Consider the following 19744-nt stretch of genomic DNA (forward strand, 5'->3'; position numbering starts at 1 on the left):
ATAACCCTGGATTCACTTAAAATCTTCAGGGTGTGAGGCATCTGTTGAATGCTTCCTTGCATCACATCCACAGTCAAGAAGCAGGGCAGAGCAGTACATGAGAAAACAACAACAAAATCAGGGTTCAACATCATGTTCAGGCAACAAATAAAACTGGATCCAAAAATCACATATTCTACCTCACATTGAAATGATTCCATTGCATTAACCTGTGTAAGTACCACAGTGCACAAAAAATCCCCACACAACCTCATAACTGCACAAACAGTAACTGCTTTTGTGTGTATGTGTGTGTGTATGTAGCCTATACACAACACACACACACACATATATATATATATATATATATATATATATATATATATATATATATATATATATATATATATATATATATATATATATATATATATAGCCTTTATATATAGCCTATATATGTGTGCATAAGGAGATTTTAATCTTGTTATTGACTTCTTTATAGATTAGTGCACTGGAATGGGGCCAATGCTTTCTGTCAAAAAACTCACACACAGGATATAATACAGGATATCAAAAACAAAAACCAACTCCAAGTTCTTCATATTCACAAAGTAGAAACAGAGTCAACTGTGGAGCTCCCATGATGTGAAGAACAAAAAGCTTTAAGTTTGTCTACAAAACGCAGGATGGAAGAAAGAAAAAAAACAAATGATGAGGAGGTTTGAAATATTAACATTCTTTGTTACATAATCCTGTAGCTGATGAAGGTGATGGTGAGAAAAGCAGAGGTGAATTATGAGAGACGGCGCTAAACGTGACTGATGGGAGGCATCATGGCGGCTGTGGCGGACGGCGAAAGGGATGCAGGTGCATGCAGGCGAGAGGGCAGGTTCAGTGTGTCAGACTGCTGGAAAGCCGGGGCAGTGGGGGGGAGGAAGGGGGGAGGCTTTGTTCTGTCGGGTTGAGGGGGTTTATGAAGGGAGCAGAGAGAGAATTGTGTTGTTGTTTTATCTTTTTGCTGAATCACATAGAACAAAGCAGCATTTAGTTTTTGTCTCGAATAATGACCACAATGACCCTGATGCAACCCCCCCCCCATCCCCCTCCCCACATCCCCGAAACACAAACAAGCACAAGAGGTAAATGCAGTGGAGCCTGACATCTCCTCTTCACATGGATCAGTCAATAGTTAGGTGTCAAAAGAAGCAGTAGAAATGGAAGACATAGTGGAAAGAATCTACGTGATGAAGAGGATGTGAAGACTGAGGGCCTGCTTGGTAAAAATTACAGTGAGAAAAACCCCCCAAAAAAACTAAACACCTCTGACAACAGAGAGAAAGAAACAGCTGGTTAGAAAGGCTGGATCAGGTGCCCTCCCCCCCGCAAACATCCCAGCCCACTCTGGAAAAGTCTCCCCCTTTTATATTTATTTCCAGAATTCTGTATTTTTCTTTCTCCAACTTTTTTCCATTTACGTCGCTCCAGCTCTCCCATCCTCACTCACAATTTTCATTTAATTCTCCTCTTGTTATGTGACGCTACACCTCCTTGGAGGTACGGATTCGGATGCTGCTGAGGCATTTGCCCATGGCCTCGAAAAACGGGTCGCAGAAGGTGTGCATGCAGATGGAGTACACACGACTGATGCAGTGGATCTCGATCAGGTAGCTTTTGATGCACGGCACCACGGCCCAGATGTGCAGGAAGGACAGGATGGCGAAGAAGATTCCCCAGATCACAGCCAGAGGGATGCCAACCACCGCCGTCAGCAGCCGGTAGCACCAGTACTTGGTGACAGTGAAGGTGGTGAAGCTGGCTTTCCACACACTGTCAAAGCTGTAGGTTCCTCCAGGCTCTGCGATGATATCCTCAAAATCCACCTGCAGAGGAAGATAGACGGGTGAAAATGTTGGTGTGTGGTCCTGAATCACTAAATTATTAGACAGAACAAGAAAACTCCACAATATGTCAAACAACTTTCCATTATGCCGCCCACAGATGTGTGCTGGTGCTCATGACAATCTAAACATATGCATTCATATTTAAGTACATCAAAATATTAAAGAATAGTTGATCTAGTTTCTTTGCTGTTTTATCAGCTACAAATCCTGTGCGCTTCAGGATTGATTTTAAGATACTTTTACTTGTTTATAAATGTCTTAATGGTCTTGGGCCTTCTTATTTATCTGACCTTCTTTTTAATTATGTGCCCTCGAGGACCCCAAGGTCCTCCGGTACTGGTGAGACCTCTTTCCAAATATTATTGTGGACTATCCTGGACAGTGGAACAGCCTGCCAGAGAGCCTCACGGCCGCGGAGACTGTTGATGTTTTTAAGAAGAGGCTCAAGACCTGCCTTTTTAGCTTAGCATTTAACTGAATTTTATTTTTAATTTTTTTTAACTTATTTTATTTCATTTATTATTTTATTTATTTTTAAATGATTTCATTAGATTTCTTAATTTTTGGTACATTTTTATGAAGTCCTTTTATGTATTATTATTATTGTTGCTCTTATTTCTTCATACTGTTTCTTAAGGTTATTTAACTTCTGGTTTTAACTCCAGTGTTTTCCTTATGGGGATCCAGCACATTGGGGGCCCTGCCTGTTTGGTCTGGGGACTGCTGTCATGGCGACCGCTAATGTTTGGGTGGCGCGGGGTCCAGCACTGCAGCTTCACGGCTGCGGATCCCCTTGGCTGCCTGGGAGTTGTGCGGTTGCTGTGGCAGTGGCCTCTATGAGCATGCGGGGGACTTGCTCCTGGTGTGTATGGATCCCTAGGCATTGTTTCCTCACATCAGTACCAAGTCAGAATTTTTATCACTTAATTAATGTTTTATTTGTTTTATTAACCTGCGTTTGGTTAAAGAGACAGTTTTCAAGGAATGATGTATTTCAGGGAATGTGGGGGTGGGGAGGGGTTGCTCTCTGTCCTTGTGTGCGTATGAGTGTGTGGAAAGAGCTTGTGTCTTTATTATTTTTAAATGTCTTGTTATCTACTGTTTGTTTTAATTCTTGGGACTTGATCTGATCTTGTAAAGCACTCCGTGTTGCCCGTGGCATGAAAAGTGCTCAAGAAATAAAGTTTGATTGGATTTGATTAGATTTTTTTGAGCTTGAGAGAATTAAAAGGTCTGTAAAAGCTCTTATTTAAGCAACAGTGGTTGTCCAAATAAAGCTCAAAATGTAACGTAGTGTTTGAAGCAGCTTGTGTTTTACATACAAGTAATATCTTGTCAGATTTAGAGAACATACGTGCTTTAATGTTGGGGTGATGAACAGTACAGTACAGTGAAGTACAGTATAAATAATCTGTGTCTACATGCAGTGGGCAGCCATCAGGCATGCTCAGTTTGGAGATGAGAGCTAAAGTGAAATGCTGCCTGGAAGGCTGACACCCTGATAAATTGACGTAAAGGACCATTAATTCATTTATGATCCTAACCGCTTAGTCTGATGAAGGGTCGCAGGGAAGCTGGAGCCTATCCCAGCAGTCTTTGGGCGAATGGCAGGGTACACCCTGGACAGCTCGCCAGACCACCACAGGACAGCAACACACCTGACCCAAACAAATGGCTCAATAACAGACAGGGGCACAAGATGATGACAAGTTGTTGGAGAGCCTTTTCATTTGAATCAAGTGGGTTTTAGCAGGGAAACACTAAACCTGCAGGATGGTAGCTCTCGAGGATGGGAGTTGGGGGCTGCTGGGTTTGAGGGATTGTGGGAGGTACATATGACTGGCCAGTCAGTGAACTCTCATTTATGAAAATCAGAAAAAGACTTCTGGTCTTTAAAGCAGTTTAGGTAAATAGTGAATGGTGGATCGGACATCTGTTTATTTACTTAGTCTCTACACTACTATGTGAAACTTTTAAGGTTATTGCTGTTTTATTATGGTGAAAACGTGCTTTTCGGTCGAGCATGTCGTCAACTTTCGTTAGTTTCCTTGGCAATTACTTCCTGATTCTCTAACTAAGAGAGCTCAGATTTCTATCAAACGTAAGACAGTGACCAGTCATAAATGATTCAGACAATCCCACTAACCCCTCTAGGAACAAAGTAGCATCTGTCAGGTAAACTAAAGCTTAGATTTGTTGTTTGGGTATCTCCATTATGCCATTTGTAAGACTTGACTGAATTTGTCCCTCAGCCTCAAAGAGCAAAACAGCAGATTCAGCTCCTTCTCATCCGTATGACTCGTCAGATGGCTTGATGGCTTCTTCCACTGAGAATAGTGTTTCACAAGTCTTGATATGGTGCAAATGAAACCAACACAGGCCAGATAGTCTGAACTCATTATTTCCACATAAATCAGCTGCTTCGCTCCCTGTTAATGTGTCAGATTGCTGAATATGTGGGTGGAATCCCTGACAAGATTTATCTCTTCTTGCTGCGGCTGGTATGCAGTCCAATATCTGCCCAGCCCAAAACACTGATTTCTACACACACAAGCGCTGATTTGCTTTCTGCAAATCAGCTCCAGGTTGTGTGTCTCCATAGCAGCAAATGACTGAACAAACGGCAGAAAGAATAAATCCAGCTGTGTCTGACTGGCAGGTGATTCCCTCCCCCACCACATCCCATGCAGGACAAACCAGTATGCCACACTGTAAACACATCTCTCAGGCCTTTAATGGGAGGCTTTCTGCAAGTGTCCACGACCTGACTTAAACTGTTTAAGGAATAAAAAGTGGCATCGCTGCACTCCCTCTCTCTCCCTCTCTGTCTCTCATCTTCTTCACAGACTACCGAGTGTAGAGTCAATGTTTATTTTGCAGTTCCTTGGAGACCGGTTCTTGCCAAACAGAGCAGTGGGACTACTGAGACCTAATGGCAGTAATATCAATAAGTCATGTAGATAATATCCAGTGTTATGGTGACAGTGAAATGGAGAAGTGAAGTACTTCATTCCTGAGTGTGATGTCCATTTACAACATCTGCCTGATGACATAAATGAATAAGGGTGTAATGGTTCACTGGCTATGTTTGGATCCCTGAAAAAGAATCCTGTAATCTATTATCCTTTGACATTCTCAATAATAAGCTTCAAAAGTACTAAAAATATATTTCTTTATACAGTGCTTAAAATCATCTAGTTTTATAAAAGATTGTGCAAAGTCTGTAAACATGCTCAAAAAGCCAGACTGCTTCTATTCAATTTAAAACAGATGTCACCTTCAGGCCCCTTACAGAGACATTATGAAGTTCAATTCAAGTCAAATTGAAATGATGTCAGTTTGTTATAATTCAACTCAGTCCAATTCATTGAAATGAAATGTGATATAGCCCAATTGATTTTAAACTATATTAATAAAAGGCCAGTTCTTACAAAGTGGTCTGGTTAAGAAATCTGTTGCATCAAATATTCAATTTGACTCAGTCTCCCATGCTGGGCATGTGTGGGCTGGTGACTACACATACTTTAGTTTTACAATATGAAATAGTTACATTCATTTAATACTGGCTGCTGCAGAAGTCTTGTTTAATATACAACGGACTGACATGGAAGATGCAGAGATGACTCGGAATATTGTTTTGATCATGTCTTTTTGTGCATTTGTCAGGCAGGAAGACATTTAAATAAATGTAGTGTCTTTACCTCTACAAAAAGCTAACAAAGTGTTACAGGAGTTCCTGAAACTGTCATAGATCATAATCCTCTGATTTGTGTCCTGGCTCACTAAGGTCCCTCGGCGGATACAAAAATAACTGCTGCAAGCAGAGGAAAAAAGGTGAAGAATTCCATGTCTGAGGGATTTACTGATTGAAACAAAAAAGAAAATAACAAAAAATAAATAAATAAAACATACATTTTGAGACTCTACTTTCACCTTCAAGCTACATAGCATCACAATCTGACATCTAGTGGTCAAGCTGGAGATAGCAACCACCATAAATGCCATCCACTCATTTTTTGGCAATATTAAATCATGTATAGACTAAATCACTTGTTAAGGATGAAAATTGATTATTTGATTCACTTCCTTGGTGGAAAAGCTATAAAAACTTTCCTTTCTTGTTTTCTCTTTTCTTATCTAAAATTGGCTTCTGCTTTTCTCATGTTCTTGCTGCTTTGCTTTGAGTCCAAAGAATGAATCTGTGGTACAGAATGAATAAGTTTATTCATAAGGAGTAAATATTGGATTTTTCCAGGCCGTGATAACACGTATTGCACCAGTGAGCTTAACTTCTCCCGGCTGAGTCACTTTTCTTTTCTTGAGACGGCAGCTGGTGACTGCTTCTCTTCCGAGCAGCAGCGTAGAGCCTCCCTCACAGCGAAGCCACAAAACCAGTCCGCCATCCATTTCATTTTTCCACCGCCACAAATTTTAAAGTGGACCAAGCCTGCGCCAGTTTCCAGCTCTCTGATTGAGACTAAATGAGAGGCCTTCTGCAGAGAGGCACAAACACAGCTGCAGCTGGGAGGTGGAGCGTATTTAACTTCATAAGGTGAAGCTCTTCATCTGTTGTTGTTCATGCAGCATAATGAGTAAAATACTCATCGTCAAGCCAGGACTGTCAGTGAGTCAATCATGTCTTAAAGAGGATTTTTCTTTTCAGTCTTGTTAGCTGTATTGTTATGTGTAGTTTTTGGAGGGAATAGCTATTTAACTTCTACCATGAATGATGACTTAACAAAAGAAACATAAAAAAAAAAAAAAACCTAACAAAAGAACCCCAGTATGGTTCCCGGCTGCCAGGAGCTTTGAATACTGGATCAGCAGATATTGAAAGCAGAGGTATAAGTTAAAAAGTCATGGCAGTCAAGTTAAAAAAAAAAAAAAAGAAGAAGACATTAGAAACATCATGTTTTTACTTGTGTGTGCAGCAGCTGATTCACAGCGTGGACCTCAGCAGTCCAGTAGGAAGTCTGATATGAAACAATGCAGTCTTGGGGTCAGCATGTGACCAGTTGGCAAGGCGACTGTATTATTGAGTAAATAAGGCTGTGTGCTATTTCCAGAGCTCTATCTTCGGGCAGTAATCTATGCTTGACTAGTCAAAAGTGGGTCCCTGGGGATGGACTGTCGATGTGTGGTGGTGGGTTAAAAGGCTGCAACAGTCAGGATAAAATAAATATTTGGTTTGTTTGAAGACACAGATTTACATATTGACTGTGTGTCAAACTGTGTAAAAGTTATGGATTTATCTCCAACATTTCGTGCTGAATTTCTGTCTTCATCTGTCGTCATGATGGATGTTCTTGACATTTTTTTGAGCATTCGGATGGATTCGGCTCCAACTCCTCTGTGTCCAAAGGACGTCTCAGAGAAGCTTGTAGCCCTTCGGTTAAGATAGAAGCCAAGAACTCATCAGAGCTGGAGATAAAGTGTCTTCGCACGTCAGCGCTGATAACACTTTTCATTTGTTTCAGTTGGAACTTCTGCTGCTGCGACCCAAACGTCTCACAGCTCCTTCTCAAAAATCTTCTCCAGAAGGGGGGGGGGGGACGACGACGACGAATCTCTCCACTCACTGCTGCACTGAAGCCCCTCCTATCTGCTATAAAAAGACCAACATTTTCTCCAGAGGAAAAAAGAAAAAAAAAAAAAGGAAAGAAAGAAAAAGCTATCTTTGCGCAGTAATCTCCATGTGCATGGCAGTGATGGAAGCTGTTTGATGTGGCCAGGTGATTGAGGCCAGCTGCTGCACAGAACAGTGTGTATTCCTCAAGACTGTGAGAGTGCTGCATGTGTGTCTTTTGCATCCGTGCGCTCTGAGCGCGCGCTGCACATATTTACATTAGATCTGTGTGTGCGCGCAGTCACGGTGGACTGTGGGTTAGTAGAAGGGAATCCCTGCTAGTGCTTTTCGCAGCAGTGCACCAAACACACGCTTCCACTTGGCAGAGCTGTTCCATGACCTCAGAGTACCTCAGAGCTGCTGTAAAAATGAAAAGAGCTCATTCTGAAATGCAGAGGGAGGCAGCCAGCGCGTACTGGATTTCTGACAGGCAATGTCATAATCCATGATTGCAAACTGTGAGATAACAGGATCCCCGTAGACCTTTGTGTAGGGAACCCCAAACTAATCTCCCCCCATCCATCCACCCCACCTCAGCACTTATGGTCTAATCAACAATCCCAGAGATGAAAATCCTCATGCGGTCATACCTCAGATGCAGAAACTCTGACAAACACAGTGAAACAAAGCGAGATAGCGGTGCCTGTGGGTTTAGAAAGGGAAATGAGTAATAAAGACCTGATTGTTCTACAATTTTGTATAAGTGAAGCTATTACACCCTTTTCATAAGCAAATAAAACCATTCTATTACCAGTTAACGTATTGTCCCCAAAAAACCTACATGGAGTATGAGAAGCAAAAAGCAGCAAAACAGAAGGAATAGCTCGTAACTTGACTTTGCTTATCTACTCTGTGACTTTCCACAACTGGTAATGAGAACAACATTTAGGCCTTTATTACGTTTTCTTGGGATTTTTCTTGATTTTACAGTTTATGCACATGTGATGTCTGAGATTATCGCCGGCGGTTCGCTGACTTGATCAGAGCAGGGCAGGACAATCATAAAATTCTATTTCAAGACTGGAGGGAGAGTCTGACTCACTATCACAATGGAGGAGAGTTGGGAGGGAGAGAAAGCAGAAAGCAGAGGAAGGAGTGGAGACCAAACTTATCCAAACTCTCCTCTGTAAGTCTGGAGCGTGGCGCTTTACATGCTCTGTGCAGGGGTCTTTTCCCTCACACTGCAGTCATCATGAAACACTAAGTAGCATGCCACATATGATGGACATTTTCCATACTGTGATAATCTGGAATAAGATTTGATACACAATAAGCTCTTCGGACAATATATATGTAGAATTTAAATCATTTACTTATTCTGAAAGTTTCTCACATTTCCTTAGAATTTCATTTTGGAATCCGACTGCTGGGCCAACGTGTCTTTTAGTAAAACCTTACAGGGTGAAGAATCTCCTGACATAATTTACAGTAATTTATAAATTATGATTTGAAAGAAGACACTGAAAAAGAAGCAGATGCATTGCTTGCTGGCTCTGGTGCAGGTATGTAAAGAGGGAAGGGAGGGAGGGGAACAGAGGAGCAGAAAGGGAGGAAAGCGGGATAGGGAGTGGTGAGGGTTCCCCCTCAGCCTAACCAGTCACTTCAGTGTTTCCCTGTTTTTATAAGGCAGAGTTCAGGTATTTCAAAGAGCTGACCCCCACCTGGCCCCTCCACACACGCAGAGAGCTGTTTGACCCCATTCTGATGCGAACCCCCGCTGCACATGGAGGTGAGGGCGCCCGGGATCAGACACTACGTCCCGGGAACATACAGGCGCGTCAGGTGGCTTCCACCGCGCCGCTCCTCTGCTGCTCCATCGCTCCCCTCCCCTTTAAACCGCTTTAAACAAAATAAACTCCCTGTATTTATGCTGCCTGGTTGTTCTCGTATGGAAAGAATTCTATTTTCCGAACAGCAAGGCGTGTGCAACAACGACTGTGGGAAATGTGTGTTCCAACAACAGGAAATTCGTAATGTTTCCTCTGGAGCAGGGGGTTGGGGGTGGTCACGTTTTACGCACAGATGAGGACTGCGTGACACTGTATCACCTTGATCTGGTTCACTCTATTTGCAAAGCTTCTTCCTAATAGGGGCAACATGGCTGGGATGGTTGCGCAGCAGCAACGGACTGAGTGCGCCGAGACGCACAGCCGCGTAAAATGGTTTGGCAACTCATAAACCTCGGCACACTTCTTTGATATCATTCAGGTTTACTGTCATTAGGTGCTTCAATTAACAGCTGAAAAATGTCTGCAACATGTAATATTGGAAATTTAAGTATTCAGCCATGCAAAAATAAAAAATAAACTCCTATGTAAGTCTTATTTTTTAAGCTTAGAAGCAAACAAGCCCCCCCCCCCCAGGTCTGACTCACCTTAACAACGTCGTCGTTTATGTGCTTGGGGTCTCGGTTAACCAGGTCTATCTCTTTGGTGTGGACATCATCCATCGTCTTCTCGTTCAGACTTTCGTTGTCCATGTCTTTGTTGTTGGGCTTGTATATGTTCCCTTGTTTTCGGATGAAAGGCGAATGCAGAAACTCCTGCAAGGGCCCGGAAGAGATAGGGAAAATGAGGAGCGTCTGGAGGAGGAGGAATAGTGTGCAGCTCACCGACAGGGAGCTAGACTGGAGCTGCAAGTTACCAGCCTGCCCCACGAACAGGGATGGGTTTAAATGAACAGAAAGTGAAGCACCACACCCCTGCGTTCAGCCGCAAGGGGTCCTCACCACCCACACAGAAATACAGTTAACTGTCATCCAGCTGCTGCAGAATTTACCTGTTAAAGCACGGTGGCATTATGCGTAAAAGCGCACATTCCAATGATATCCAACATAAAAAAAAAACTTTCCTTGCAAGTATTTATGTAACTTTAAACATACACAAATGGCATATTTAAAGATAAAATGTGAAAACATATTTTGGATTTCCATTTAAACTGCTTTGAAAACTGATTGTTTGAACTCTCAGCTGTCATTTTGTCCGTGAATGCGTCAAATTCCCGTTTGAAGTTTTAAGTTGTGTTGAATCATTTGATCATTTATATTTAAAAAAAAAAGCAAAACATACATTTTAAAAGTGACACGTAAAAGTAAAGTGAGCGTTTGTGCGCGTAAAATCCATCACGAGCACGCTGATCTAAACTCAGCGGACCTTCAAACCCCGCATGACAGCGTTTGTCAGAGGAACATCCAGGACTTTTTGGCATAGAGGAGCAAAAAATGAAAGCGACAGAACATACAAAAGAGAGAACAATTTTGAACTTTTCAACTCAAATGAAGTGCGCAAACGTGACTTTATCAGTCAGGAAGGTTCTGTATGACCTCTAAAGGTGGAACAAAACGTGCCATCAGAAAGCTGAGAGCCATACTGTACCTCGTCAGTCTCGCCGTCCCTCAGCTCTCCTGTCATTCTGTCCTCAAGCTGGAAGGTGTTCCTTGCGTCGACACAGACAAGGCGACAATATAGGAAGCGGAGTGGGAGGCGTGGAGGAGAACTGAGAGGACCGGGGCTTCTCTCGGAGACCTTGATCGAGAACTAATCCCTGCCCTCCAACGCTGAACTTGACGGACATGCAATAGCAGAGTTTACAAGGGGGAAACCATCCGGGGGTTTCTACGAATCCAGAGACCCCGGGAGAGAATGACCTGCGGGCGCGAAGACAGGAAAGCCACCGTGCAACCTGCAGGCTTGAAGAGAGAGCCTGGCGTGAAGGGCTGATGGATGCCGTGGAATTATGGAAGCAGAGTATAAAAACGCTTTTGTTCAGTGAAATGTGGGCGTTAATTGGGGATGGCAAGGTGTGGATACTTGCCTGTCCTCAGCTCTGAGGAGAGTCAGTGGCAAGTTTTAACCCACGGGCAAGAAAATATATAAAACATGTAGCAGAATAAGGACAACAGTTTATGAATAAGTTGATTACAAAATAACAACCCTTACGCCCCTTCCTTAAAATTTCAGGAAAAAACAGGACAAGCAAAAATGAGTCATACTATTTCCAGTTTTGATGGACGCAGTTTAACCTGGTCATTCTGGTTTGGTAGCATTTTTACTTCAGCTGCTTGGCGTGACGGCAGCTGGACGACTCTGACAGACAGATGTTTGTTTATGTGACTTTTGAATGTTCCAGCTTCCAAAAAGAAACTATAGAAGACAGATTTCAAAGTGGTTTTCACACATTTTATTTGGATTCTGGTGCGGAGACTCAGTGGTGACCACAATGAGACACAACTACTGTGGGGGAATTTTGTTGTTCGACGTCTGGTGGTTGTCATGGCAATGGGTTTACACAGAATTTGCAATTTCATTATTTTTCTTGATCATTATAACTTATAACATATAAAAATGAATATAAATACAATTCTGCAGCTTCATTCTTCATGAAATAAGGAACTCTGCACAGTAACGTTTACATTTCATGCTTTTAATCTTTTTTATTTAATTTAAGATTTTAGTGGGATTTTTGCTAATTGTTGCTGCCCTTTACAGCTTTTTAATGCTTTCTGACACTGTCTGTGTTTTATGTTTTATCCAAAGCACTTTGAATTGTCTTGTACATGAAATGTACTACAGGCTGCAGATAAACTTGCCTTCCTTTCATCACAGCCTGAACCTTTTAGATAAGATTTCTATTTTAAATTTCTTCATGTAGTTTCAGGAATAGTTCTCTGGGGTTTATAAAGGACTCTCCAAAGCTCCTCTTGGAAGTTGCTTTCCTTTTGTTTCGTTCTCTGTCCAGATCATCCCACACAGCATTAGTAATGTTGAGGTCCATGTTCTGCATGGGGACAGTTCACACTCCACCAGACCTTTCAATTCAATTCAATTCAATTCAATTCAATTCAATTCAATTCAATTCAATTCAATTCAATTCAATTCAATTCAATTCAGCTTTATTTGTATAGTGCCACTTCACAACAATGTTGTCACAGGGCACTTTGCATACACAAATCAACATACACATCATTTTCGCTCTGATTTTTCAGCCTGGTGCCATTTTTCACATCAATCTTTTCTTCCTGTTTCCCTTTCTTAAAAGTTATCTTTTAGCAGGTATGAAAAAGCATAAACACGACTCAAGTTTGTGGACTTAATTGACTCCCTGTGTTTTTTTTTTTTTTTGTTTTTTTTTTACAAAGTGATATTAAGAATATCAGCACTTATTGCTGACATTTAAAGTTTTAAGTCAGTAATCATATTTAGCAGATATCACCCACACCCCAGTGTGTAGTCAACCAACCAGTTTCTCTGTGATGTGATCCAAATTAAAACTCTGAGATTAAGCTTTGTCTGTAGAATACGTTTCTCTTATGAGAACCACCCAGAGAGTCGACACATTCAAGTCACAACTTAAAATGACATTGTGTAACATTTTCTGTTGTTTAATGGCTGAAATCAATGTCTGCATTTATATAGTGGTTATTATTGGTGTATTATGACTTTGCTCTCATAAGCAAAGAATTTCACATTTGTTTACATATGACTGGTAAGCCAGTAGGGAAGTGGAATGACAGTCTACCATCTTGAAACTACAGCAGCCAGTAAGAGACAAATAGCAGAAACATGGAATAAGAACATGTTTTTCCTACAAGACAGCACACACTAATTAAAGGGCCGGAGGAGAAGATCAGTAAGAGATGATTACTACCCCGGCAAGTTGGAAGATGTGTTCAAATCTGCTGCTTCATATGCATTTTTGTAAATGCAGGAGCCGTTTTCATCAAGAAAGTGCAGTTAAAAGACAGAGTGACCAGAGCATCTGAAAAGGATGGATGGGACTAACCATCCCCAGATGGAAGCAACTAAAGAAGGAGAAAGATTTGAAAAGGAAAGGTGAAATTACAGTTTTCTCCTCGACAAGTAAGTCATATGTACTGCCTAAATTAGCCCAAAGCTAACTTTGGGCTATCTATAGGTTTCTTAGGCTGGGGATACTGCAGGATTGTACATAATGAATGTCAGTCTGACATCTAAACAAGCAAGAATAACAGTTTAAAGGCCAGCAAGTCGTATAATATTGCTTTAAAAATGTCTCATTTATGAGTATGCTTCCAGCTGAGGAGATTACAGTGAAAATATTGAACATATTACTGATATGAAAGTTGCTTTGGATAAAAGCATCTGCTAAATGAATAGAATAGAATAGAAATGAAGATCCACATGCTTTGTTTATGTAATGTTTTGATGCTTTTTGTTGTCCTCTATGTCATTTCCCTTAATTTTCACAAGAACACTTATAAACTGTGTAGCTGTGACTGAAAAATGTGCATTTGTGTCTTTGTGACAGACTTCTACTTAAAACAACTTCAGATTAGTTCTTTGCTGATTTGTCTATAATATTTAGACACAACACTGATTTAAGGCACAAGTTAGATACATTTTTCATGAATCATAGAGCAATGTTAACAAATGAAAACACATTCATGTGAAGTTTTTCAAAGTATAAGAACTGCATAAAAATAGTTAAAAAGCACTAATACCTAAAGAAAAACTGAAAGACATACAGAGAGCCTGGATACATGTTGTTATAGACCGCTTTAAAAGATTACGGGAACGTCTGGGTGCATAGAAGAGGAATATAAAGAAATGCTTTGGACACTTTTGCACATTACTGTTTATATTTCACTCTGGGAACTGGTCTGTTGTTGCCCATAGTTACAGCAGCTTTATGGTTTTTACATCCTGGAAGATGAAACAGACAACTTTTTACAACAAGGACCCCTTCAGACATGTCCCATTTTCAAATTTGTGGTCAACTTTTATATGACTGTTGGGTTTGATTAGGCTAGAAATGGATGCAATGTGACAAGATATGATATTAAATAGTATGTTAAAGATCTGGCCTGATGCTTTTCCTTCAAAATCTTACTGGAGTTCTCTTTTCTACAGATCATGATCAATTTCATTCGGGTTGAGTCTGAGCAATTCTGGTGCAAACATCTGAAGACAGACTTTTATCCAGAGACTGCTCAAAGTGAAGACTCGCAGTGCACGGGACTTCATTCAGCTGCAAACACACAAAAGAAAAAACCGCCTTCGGGTTAAAACGCTTCATGTTTCAGTGAAATCTCAGAAACAGAATAGTTTGGCCACAGGGATGTTGTCTTTGTGTGGTGAAAGAAAAGGAGTGAGCTTCAGACCAGAGAACACCATGAATGATCTTTTTTCATCCTCCTGTCGGAAAGACCACCTTGTCAAAGTAAATGACATCATAAGAGAAGATGACTTCATGAGGTTCTGGAGGAAAACATCAAGCGGTCTGGAGAAAAGCCTCGTCTTAGACTGATCTGAATGCATGTGGACAAAGGGGCTGATAAAAGAGAGAAAATGATCAACACTGTAAAGTCACGCAAACTCCACACATTATCATCAGAGACTCTGATGTTGTCATGGATAAGGAATGATTTTATTAGGATCATTTGTTAGTTTTGGGAACCCTCATGCTTCTGTTCTCACTCTGCTGGGAAAACCTCTACTAATTATTTCTTTCCCATGTCTCTTCCTGTTCAGTGCTTTGTGGCAAGGAATCAAAATATGCACACAGGCACCTGTTTTATATAAAGATGTAATTCTGTTGTAGCCTTAAGGAGGACGCTCCGTTCCCTCTTTTAGACTGGAGAAGTTCTGCAGCATGAGAACCAACTTGTTTTTTTTTTCTAAGTCTGAGCCGCTGATAATTATTCCAAAAGGAAAACTCAAAACCTTCAACGTTCTGTGACACTGCAGTCAACATAGACGGTGTTAGTGTGTGACTTCTCCTGAGGGCTCACAGCTTCACTTTATGATGACAGATCATGATCTGTGGGAATTTTGTGCTGCTTCTGCCTAAGTTTATGACAAGATACATAAATGTGCCTCAGTGCACTGACAGAACTGGTTCTGAGACAGCTAGTCCTGTGAAAACCTGTGCAATCACACAAAGTAGCTAACGGTGATCTTTTTATTTACATAACACGTTTTATTTCGTGCAAGTTTTATTTGTTTACCACAGAATGGCAACACATGACCAAATAAGCTATTTATGAGCAAAAATGTATACATTCAAAATATTATCCTTGCACATGTACACTTAGAGTTACCAGTACCACACACCTATAATAAGTTGTAAGAAATGAGTGAAATACAGACTGAAAATGCATAATCTGTGTTTAGGAATATCAAACTGTGCAGGACAATGTTTCACAAGCTCACACACACACACACACACACACACAGACACACACTTTCTCATGCACACAGATTTATTTGTCCCAGACTTGTGAGAACAGGAAAGTTTGAATTTGTGTCTGAATGCAGACCTTCAGATCAGCAGGAAGCTGGACCACAGCAGCTGAAAGCAGCTTCGTCAGACTTGGATCAGATTCTGGGAACAACTAGGAGGTTTGATGTCTGACCGAGTTACAGACAGGAAACAAGTCAACAAGTTCATTCCTTCTCAGACAGGTGAGAAGATTCAAAGCTGAATCTCTGATAAAGTAAGAGTACATGAGAAAATTTCTCATCTGTAGTAACACTTTTTCCCATTCCTGGGTTCTTGTAAAAAGTCCAGCTGCTGCTTTTCCAACAATGCAGAAACATCCCTCTTATCCTCCACAAAAGGACAGTAAACAGTCAGTCTAACCCTGTGGGTTTAACAGGGAAACGCTGCACAGTTGAATGCATGGCTGTAGAACACAGAGATTACAGGCTACATTCAGTTTTATTAGTTTATTAAACTATACTGCCACTCGCTAACCTTTTGAAGGTTTACATGAGAAGTGATTAACTTGTTTTAAGTTTAAGTAGCACCTTTGGAAATGCAATATGTTACTGTTACGTTTCATGACAAGAATGTTGACATGTTTAAATATTTCTGAAAAATATGCAAATACATCCACGCCAGAGGTGCTGCAGGTGAAGCATCGTGTCTGAGTCTTAATATATTCCCGTTCCAGAAGTCCAGGATTGGAGTCCAGCCCAGGTACCAGAGTGTAACTTTCCTGAAAGTGTCCCATTGATTGTTTGAAAAAAACCTGTAAAGTCAAAGTTGTTCCGGAGGAAATGCTTGGACTCCTTTCTCAGCCAGTCTGAGAGATGATGGTACCCAGCATGTGTAAGGGAAACACTGATGGACACCTGTGGAACCTCAGAGAGGGTTTTGATTTAACGCAATCTTTAACCCTCTGCTCTTTTTCAGTTCTCATTTATCTAATAACACGTTTCTTTATAAGAGTAGGTTTTACTGGGGTCATCACTCAGTTAGACTTAAAAAAAATGTTAGCGTTTCCATGAAATGGAAGATTAATATTTCATCAAAATTTATTTCCATTACATCTTATCCTCAACATCTTAGTTCACCACCTTGTTGCTGTGGACATCTGGAGCTTCTGTGAAAGACTGTGCAACAATTATCCATAGTTAACACAACAGCCTTTCTATTTATTCTATATTAACATGAATCTTCCGATCTCTTTCCACAGCATTCAAAAATCCAATAAAATATAAAATCGTACCCTTTTTTTTAAAAAATTTCCTGGAATTGCCTCTGACTTGAACAGTTCCTGAAACACTCCATGTGGTATCATGGATGGTTTATAATGCAGCTCTAGGATCATCTTCCTTTCATCATCTAAACATTTTTATTCCCTTCATGTTTGTTTGCTGTTTGGAAAAACTCCGTTACCAAGTGAGAAATTAATTACAATCCTTGCCATGAAATGAACATTTTTCAGAGGCCCAAAGAAATGGCTGACTTTTACGTGTACATAATTATAAAGCAGCGAGACACAGAGTTGAACAGTTTGGTGACGGTAGGGCCACGAGAAGAGGTGCAGGAACAATGTTTTTCCAGATGTCTGGAATATAGAGAGCACAGAGATGTTGAGCTTGACGTGGTGAGTATTATCCTACATGTCAGAAAACTGAGCAAATTAATGACTCCGAGTCATTAAAAGATGTTCTCTTGCGGAGAACATCTTGTTAATCAGCTTGAAAATCCATCTAACAGCTTTTATATCTGAGTAGCTACATTTTTACTGACATCAAAATCTTGCAGAAGATTTTTCTCTTTCTTTCTTTCTTTCAGCTTTCTGGCAAACTCTTTGAGCTGTCTTTGCTTTGCTACTGCTTCTCCAGACACCCTCATGTTCGTTTACTGATCAATAACAATATACTAACAGGAGAATGTCCTTTCTGACCAGCTGACCATGTAACTTTGAGTAATTTGCACACAGCTGAAGCCGTGTGATCTGTTGTCAGGTGAGGCTTCTTACACAGGAGATGATCGCGACTGCTGTGGTTTGTAAGCAACAGAGAGAGGAGAGGAGCCAACTTCAACAGATTGCAGGAGGGGTGATAGGTACATTTTTTTGGTATTGATTTGGTGCAACATTGCAGTTATTGCATCACATAAGTGCCTGTAGCAGTCAGGGACACATCGCCAGCAGAAACAATGTAGAAAAGGGCTGCACATCTACACATCTATTAGATTTAAAGGCAGAAAAATCATGTTTTAAGACTTAAAAATGTTGTATCCTGAAAAGTTTGGGGCTCCTTCTTATATTGCCTCTTTTTTCTTACCACACTTTTTGCTGCCATTTTTTAAAAACTTTTTTATGAGATACTCAGTACTTTCCATACTTTTGTTGAGCCTGTTCTCACAAAATCAAATCTGACGTTGTGTCAGCAATGGAGAATGATATTGATGCTTTAAGCCAATCACAGCTGTCAACATGCCCTGACAGAGTGGAGATAGTGCACGGCTTGTTAAAGTCTAACTGGGTTGAAACGCAAACAAACAAACACACAAACACACACACACACACACAAAGAAAAAAAAAATTGAAATAAACAAAAACTTCCTTCAAACCAATGTTGATAGATGTCAGCTCTCAGTCCGGCTCAGATTCTTCAGAAGTATTTGTGCCTTTACAGGTTTACCAGTTATCCAGGCTGTATTCCTGACCAGGCTCCATTTGCACCCGAGCGCCATGGATCCTGATGTTTCAGCCACGCACTCATAGTAAACTAGACCCTCCTTCTGTTATTAGGCATGAGGATCTGTCCCCCGTGATATCAAGAGTGAACATTTTGATTCCTGATCAGAAGTAAGCGTTCATGTTTCTACCGAGGAACAAAGTTATTTCTGCTCTGTATACATTTTAAAAGAATAAAAAAAACATTACTTTTAATAGCATCTACACAACTTTTTAGAGTATTTGAACAGAAAGCAGAGATAAATTAAAGTGTAAACAATAAAAAATACAATGAACTTAACTAAATATTCATCCTAACTGCTGACTAAATGGACATGTAATTAATTATATTAATGCAACTAAATCTGTGCCTTTCTGGAAATTCTCAGGTTCGGTATCTTGATGTTTGTGTTTTCCTTAATGACTTTAACTTCCTGTTTCATCTCTGATATTCTTTCTAACCTTCTTTCTTATCTTGTAAGCAGCCATGTTCCGTTTATCATCCAATCACTGCCGATTAGTTTTTCCTTTTACATGCCACTTTGTTTGAACTTCTCTTTTCATTTTGCTGCACTTTATTCATGCAGAAGCTCATTAATGACACTCAGCATGCTAAACTTAGCATGCAGCAGTGGATGTACAAGTTATCTTTGAAAAGTGTTCATGGGAAATGTAGTGTTTGCACAGCAGGACAAACAAGTGAAATGATTTACATCATTCTTCACCTGCTAAACCAGGCAGGTCTTCATTGATTCTCACTAAAATAAACCTCAAAATGCATTTAGTAGGTAGATTGGTGTTAATTTAGAGCCCTCTCTGTGACATTAGTCACTGCTATGTTAAAAGCACCAGTGTACCACATTACTTTATTATTATAAGTTCAAGTGATTGTTGGTGATATGTTTGGCTTCCATCGCAGAAAATAGCAAGATAGAGAATAATTAGGGTGTAAAACGTTGTAGCACAGTTTGGTTTTAATCTCATTTATAATGAGTTGCTATAACAGCTCAGAGTCAGCTGCTGACAAATATATGAACAACCATTTCTGAGACTTTCACCAGGACAGCCAGTGGTTACAGTGAAGAATTGTGTGATTTTTATAATTGCAGCAACACGTTTTGACACCCCCCCCCCTTTTTTTTTTTTTTTTTTAAAAGTGCATACCAGACCACAGCTGCGTGCCAAAGGTCAAGGTGTGCATCAAACTCTTTGACACTCCTTGGATATTTTTTGTTAATGAAACACACCTCGACGCAGCCTCAGTGCGCTCACACATCCGTTGAATTT

At 40.5% G+C, this 19744-nt stretch overlaps 1 protein-coding gene across 1 annotated transcript; it reads right to left on the reverse strand.

The window, feature by feature from the left end:
• Positions 1–420: 420 nt before the first annotated feature.
• On the reverse strand, positions 421–11213 carry cav1 (caveolin 1). Its single transcript, XM_079247222.1, has 3 exons — positions 10881–11213; positions 9881–10048; positions 421–1859 (listed from the first exon to the last, which is right to left on the reverse strand). Exons 1-3 carry the CDS (start codon positions 10914–10916, stop codon positions 1518–1520), a joined length of 546 nt encoding a protein of 181 aa, XP_079103348.1. The 5' UTR covers positions 10917–11213; the 3' UTR covers positions 421–1517.
• Positions 11214–19744: the final 8531 nt, after the last annotated feature.

This window comes from Telmatherina bonti (assembly GCF_933228915.1).
Source record: "Telmatherina bonti genome assembly, chromosome: 2".
Classification (NCBI taxonomy): Eukaryota; Metazoa; Chordata; class Actinopteri; order Atheriniformes; family Telmatherinidae; genus Telmatherina; species Telmatherina bonti.